General features: G+C 33.8%; 1 protein-coding gene across 3 annotated transcripts; it reads left to right on the plus strand.

The window, feature by feature from the left end:
* The first annotated feature begins 847 nt into the window (after positions 1 to 847).
* Positions 848 to 2,445, plus strand: LOC108024076 (TBC1 domain family member 20). 3 transcript variants are annotated; one of them, XM_044091377.2, is made up of 4 exons: positions 848 to 1,040; positions 1,091 to 1,875; positions 1,928 to 2,037; positions 2,092 to 2,445. In XM_044091377.2, the coding sequence occupies exons 1-4, from the start codon at positions 998 to 1,000 to the stop codon at positions 2,303 to 2,305; spliced, it is 1,152 nt and encodes a 383-aa protein (XP_043947312.1). In that variant the 5' UTR covers positions 848 to 997; the 3' UTR covers positions 2,306 to 2,445. The 3 variants fall into 3 exon arrangements, with proteins under 3 accessions (XP_043947312.1, XP_016949340.1, XP_016949336.1); XM_017093851.3 differs by having other exon boundaries at positions 849 to 1,040; positions 1,796 to 1,875; XM_017093847.3 differs by having other exon boundaries at positions 852 to 1,040; positions 1,106 to 1,875.
* The last annotated feature ends 3,948 nt before the right edge of the window (positions 2,446 to 6,393 follow it).

Raw genomic sequence — 6,393 nt, forward strand, 5'->3', positions numbered from 1 at the left:
AAAGCTATCGCGCTGAAACTTTCCCAAAAGTCTTCTTTCAATTGTAGGTAGTATATAAGTCGGAACCAGTCGGATCAGACAACTACATAGGAACCATAGGAACTCCCGGAGAAAATTTAAAAAAAAATATATATTCCTACGCTTGGAAATAACATTTTTAATTGGTTTTGAATGAAACGACGACTATGTCATATATCTGTCATAGGAATGATTGGAAAATTGGTGGAAAAATAATGAAAAACAAATTATATCTTTGGTGTTTTTTAACAAATAACCTTCTAAGATTGGAAATAACATTTATTATTTGGCTCTGAATTTCGAATTAAATTTTATCAAAGTCGCACGACTATGAAATAGCTGTCATAGGAACGATCGTAAAATTGGAGGAAAAATAATATGAAACAAATTATGCTTTGGTGCTTTTTGACAAATTATCTTATAATAAAATTATTAATATTTTTAGAAATTAATAATTTAATAAAAATCGGAAATTTCACATGCTGTTACTAAAGTTGATTATTTCTTATATCTGCATGGGTATACAAACTTCGGCTTGCCGAAGTTAACTCCCTTTCTTGTTTTTGGCTTATTTTCCTTGTTTTTTAAAATAATTTTTGGCTAAAAGTATCTGGCATTTAATCAATCTCACTAACTGGAGACATATGAAAATAAAAAATTTAACAGAAACTTTTAGGGTCGCTTCCTTAATGGCTGAATTTTACTGTTGAATTTTCACCATTCAGCAATTAAATAATTATGGGAACACCCTGAATGTATTTCTGTTGTCGGAAGCTGGTATGCCATGAAATGTTGTTTTTATGCCTTTGGTATTTTTAAACGTAAACGATGCTGTCACACTGAAAATCATTTCCTTCTATTTTGTGTTTCAGGAATGCATTTCAAGAAATATCTTGCGTACTTCACTTGCAACTTCCGAAATATAAATTTTAGTATTCAAGTGATTTTTCTGTATCCTTAGACTAGTGGTTGGATAACAATGAGTGTTGTTCGTGATCAGCGTCCCCTTAGATTTGAGAAAGGTATGTTAAATGGTTATGATCATTGCTATAATTAAATCCTTTAATTCAAGCTCCCGAAAGTAAAGGTGAACTCAAAAAACGTAAGGAGATAGAAGAATTTATTGAAAAAAGCATCGACCAACATCTTTCGTTGGAAGTGCTTGTGAAGTTGTCTGTTACGCCTCACGGATTGGTTGACGACCATTTGCGCAGAATTTTGTGGCCGCAGTTAGCGGGTGTCGACGTAAACAGCTTAGAACAAGCTCCAACTCTTGACGAGTTGCAGTCCCACCCTGAATATAATCAGGTTGTGTTGGATGTAAATCGCTCTTTAAAGAGATTTCCACCTGGTATTCCGTATGAGCAACGTATTGCACTGCAAGACCAACTTACTGTTCTTATTTTACGTGTAATCCATAAGTATCCTAATTTGCGGTATTATCAAGGCTATCATGATGTCGCTGTCACATTTCTGTTAGTGGTTGGTGAACAAATAGCTTATGCTATAATGGAACACCTCTCCCAAACGCATTTCTCAGAATGTATGCAGGAGACCATGGAAGCAACCCAGAGACGACTTATGTTTATTTGGCCCGTCATAAAGTTTGAAAATCCAGAACTTTATAAGTTTCTGCAAAGGTCAACGGTCGGAACTTTATTCGCGTTGCCATGGTATTTGACTTGGTTTGGTCACAGTTTAAATTCCTACAAAGCTGTAGTCCGTTTATATGACTATTTTTTAGCATCGCCTATTTATACACCTATATTTGTAACAGCTGCCATTCTACTGTATCGGTCTGATGAAATACTGAAAGAAGACTGTGATATGGCATCAGTACATTGTCTCTTATCAACGGTATATAATGGTTTCAGAAAACATACATATTTTATAATTAACATCTTTTCAGCTACCCGATCATTTACCATTTGAAGAGCTTTTAAAAACTTCTAACAAACTTATGAAAAAGTATAGCTTAACAGTAGTAGAGCAAGATGTTGAAAATATCATTTACCAAGAGTAAGTACAATTAGATAATTGAATTTATTAAAAACAAATTTGTTCTTGTAATAGAAAAAAACAACGGCAAGCTGAGGAAAATATGGTTATAGAACGACGGCAAAAGATATCTGGACCAGTCACTGCAAATAAAATTTCTACCATCAGCGAATGGTTTCCAAATATGTTTACTTCGAAGTCAGTGATATTGACAACTGCGGTTTCTATTATAGTTGGTGTATGTGCATATTATTACAAGAATCAGTACTTGGCTGCAGGAATAAGCTGAGTTTTAACTACTTATTCTTGTCTTCATTTAAACATGATCTATATTTTGCGGTTTAATCCAATTTTGCCGAAATTTAGTTTAATGAAAGGTGTTCGGTTTGTTGTAAAATACGATTAATAAAATAATTCTTGATATAACAACTAATTTTTTTTTTAAATTAAGTATCCTCGGAGAAGCAACATGTACCTATCTTATAATTTTAATTTTTACCGATATACGAGTTAAATGGTATATAAATTATTTTTCTTTATGCATTGTTAGCATTTGGCATGCATTATTAAAATCAAAAACCTTGCCTGTAAAGGAATAATAAGTTATATGTGAGGAATATTTATTAAGTGGATATAGAAGGTGTAATCGGACCTGTTTTATTTTTACTAGATTAAAAGGTGTTTTTGTTTCAACAATTTGAGAGCGGTGTGTAACGCGGTAAAAGAAAAAATTTTGATACATAAAGAATATCCTACAAATTAGACTAGAATTATTGGATTTCTCTGATTTGACTGTAAATGCAGTGTAAACGACGTAAAAATTGCAGTACGCTTGCTCCTTTTGGAACATAAGTCGCTATGAGTCAAATTCTTTATTTTCTCTGTATTTGTATTCGTATTTGACGAATACTCCACGGAAAGTATGACCCATTATGTATATTCTTGATCAGTATCACTAGCTGATCTAGCCATATCCGCCTGCCCTTCTGAACGCTGTGATTTAAAACGCTACAGGCTTACTGCGCAACCAAGAAAACCTAACCAGATTAAAATAAAATTTTTAATTAAATAGTTATAACCAACCAATAGAGCTGTAAAAGCATCGATAGTATTATCGATGTTATCGATAGTAGCTGGGCTGCGCGATAGCTCGATTTTTTTCCACCATCGATGTATCTCGTTTATTTAACATCACTAGTTGCAGAAGCGTCGTTCCAGAAAAAACGAAAAATGTATGAAAAGTGAAAAATAGACAAGTTTTTGGCAACAAAAGCAGGTAAATCAATATAATTCATTAATGTATATGTATTTATGTATGTCCTGTCTGTTTCGTTTAATAGATGACAACAACAACGACGTCAGTACAACGACTTAGCCAAAGAAACCTTTGGTAAACATAGCATCGATAGGGCAGTGGCAAAAATGATCGCCACGGACGTTCAGCCTATTTCAATTGTTGAAAACGAGGGTTTTATCAACCTCCTCAAAATTGTTGATCCCAAATACAAAATACCAAGTCGGTACCAGATACGCGATATCTATCTGAAAAACATGCATTTAAGTATGATGGCCAAACTTCAAGACATCTTACGCAAGATAGAATATTGTGCAATCATGACTGACGGATGAACATCAAAAGCGAACACTAATTATTTGACAATAACCTGCCACTTCATTATCATGAATGGCATATTTTTAACAAGGTAGTTGCTATAGTCACGAACAACGCAGCTACGATGTTAAATGCGTGCAAATTTCTTAAGAAGCGTCGTTTGGGATGTTTCGCTCATACCCTAAATCTTGTTGTACAAGATGATTTGTCAAGACGGCACTTGGTAAGTGCAAAGCAATTGTGACGTATTTTAAAAGTAGCGCCACTGCTTATGCCAAATTAAAGACGGCTCAAGGTGACAATCCATATAGCCTAATTCAAGAAGTGCCAGCCCGCTGGAACTGAGCGTTCAATATGCTGAAATAATTTTTTGCAACTGAAAAATGAAATCAGCTTAGTTCTGTTAAATACTCCGAAGTCGGAGCAAATGTTAAATGCAGATGAAATAAACCTGCTGACTGACATTTGCAAGTTTTTAAAAATTTTTGACGCTGCTACGCCGATACAAAGGTGACAATTTCTTTAAGAATACCGGTGGTATGCGACTTGTACTTAAACCTATAAAAAATTACAACCAAATTGCAAACCACAGAAGGACTTGAAGTCTGTGAATAATTAAAGAAAGTAGTTCAAGCTCGATTGTTTCAGTTCGAGACAAGGACGGTAATTAGGATTGCCACTATGGATCCGACATTTAAGAAGGAGGCCTTTAGAAGTCCTTTTAACGCCGGGGAGGCCAGGAAGGCGTTAGAGGATGATCTAACAATCTCTCCTACAATCGAAGTAGAGCCAGAAGAACAATCACAAAGAGAGGTCGACGGATTGTCGCTAATTGGGTACGTTCAAAAAAAAATGTCAAACTAAAATCAAAAACAAGAGGGTGGACTCAATCTTGGCACTTAGGCAGTACAAAATTATACAAATTATATAAAATGTTTAAAAATTATATATATATCCGTTTTTTATCTACAGACTTTTATCTAGTAGACATTTTAGCATCAGAAGGCAAACGATAATGGCTTATAACGACTTTTTAAAGCATACGAGAATTTTTAAGTTTTCTAACTTATGAATAAAAAAAGTTTATAAGTTATTATAGTCAAAATCTTTTTAATTTTTAACATATTTGTTTTTATGTGTGTTTAGCAGTCTAATAAATTTTATGGTTTTTGTCGCAGCTGTATTTATACCTCGCAATTAAAAAAATGAAAGCAAATACGCTTAAAATACAAAATAGGAAATTAAATAATAATTCAATTGATACTATCGAAAATATCGATGGTTTGGACTATCACTATCAAAAACATCGAATAGGGGCACTATTGATGTTTTTACAGCTCTACCAACCAATATTAAACAATTCAATAGTGCGAAAGGGATGGAAATGTATTCATACAGCACTCAGCTGTTTAAGCCTAGGTTTCACGCTTTGTGGCTTGTTAGTGAAGTATCGTAAATAGCCGATATAGTTAAGTTTACCCGTTACTCGTATACTAGATGCGTCAGAAATTATGTAGCAGGTAAAAGAAAGCTTTTCCGACTTCATAATGTATAAATAATCTTGATAAGGATCACAAGCCGAGAGCCAGAATATTCAGACTTGCAGCGCAAGTTTGTTTCAGCGAGGTGCCACGCTCACTGTAACGCTCACAATCAGTAAAAATCTTAGCGCCTACAGTTTTAATGATAAAGAAAAAATTTTAAATTCAGAACTAATTAAAAAATGTTATTTCCAAGCGTAGGAGCTTATATGTTAAAAAACACCAAAGATATAATTTTTTAAATATTTTTTTTTTCCGATAGTTCCTATGGGAGCTATAAGATATAGTTATCCGATCTGGCTGGTTCCGACTTATATACTACATGCAATAGAAAGAAGACTTTTTGGAAAGTTTCAGCCCGATAGCTTTAAAGCTGAGGGACTAGTTTGCGTAGAAACGGACGGACAGAAGGACGAACAGACATGGCTAGATCGACTCGTTTAGTGATGCTGATCAAGAATAAATATACATTATGGGGTCGGAAACGTCTTCTTCACTGCGTTCACTTCGTTTCTTTAGACCATTTTCTTGACACCTATATGTTAGAGTAGTCCGATTTTTATTAAATTAAATTCGAAATTTTTAAAAATTTAAAATATGTTATTTCCAAGCTTAGAAGGATATATGTTAAAAAACACCCAAGATATAATTTTTCTTATTATTTACCATTAATTTTCCGATCATTCGATTTTGATAAAATTTAATTCGAAATTCAGACATAATTAAAAAATTTTCTGTCCAAGCCTAGAAGTTTTTATGTTAAAAAACACAAAAATTATAATTTTTCTTAAAAATTTTTCCCTATAGTTCTGACTTATACACTACCTGCAATAGAAAGAAGACTTTTGGGAAAGTTTCAGCCAGATAGCTTTAAAACTGAGAGACTAATTTGCGTGGAAACGGACGGACAGGCGTCCAGATGGACATGGTTAGATCGACTCGTCTAGTGTCCTTCACTGCGCTGCAAACTTCTGACTGAAATCATTATACCCTCTGCAAGGGTATACAAAAACGGGAGATCTTAGATTATGCAAAGACTATAGGAAGCTAAACAAAGATCTAATAAAAGACAACTATCCTTTACCTTTAATAGATTACCTTTTTGACAAGCTAGTCAATAAAAGTATATTCTCAAAGCTCGATCTGAAAAATATATACTTTCACGTTTTCGTGAACGACGAATCAATAAAATACACTTTCTTCGTAACTCCGTTAGGACAGTTT

Source organism: Drosophila biarmipes, unplaced genomic scaffold, assembly GCF_025231255.1.
Source record: "Drosophila biarmipes strain raj3 unplaced genomic scaffold, RU_DBia_V1.1 ptg000009l, whole genome shotgun sequence".
Lineage (NCBI taxonomy): Eukaryota > Metazoa > Arthropoda > Insecta > Diptera > Drosophilidae > Drosophila > Drosophila biarmipes.

Excerpts from the sequence above, each read along its gene's own strand:
- LOC108024076 (XM_044091377.2), top strand. The coding sequence starts at position 998 with ATGAGTGTTGTTCGTGATCAGCGTCCCCTTAGATTTGAGAAAG. Across the intron at positions 1,041-1,090 it reads TCCCCTTAGATTTGAGAAAG|CTCCCGAAAGTAAAGGTGAA; the intron begins GTATGTTAAATG and ends CTTTAATTCAAG. Across the intron at positions 2,038-2,091 it reads GAAAATATCATTTACCAAGA|AAAAAAACAACGGCAAGCTG; the intron begins GTAAGTACAATT and ends TTCTTGTAATAG.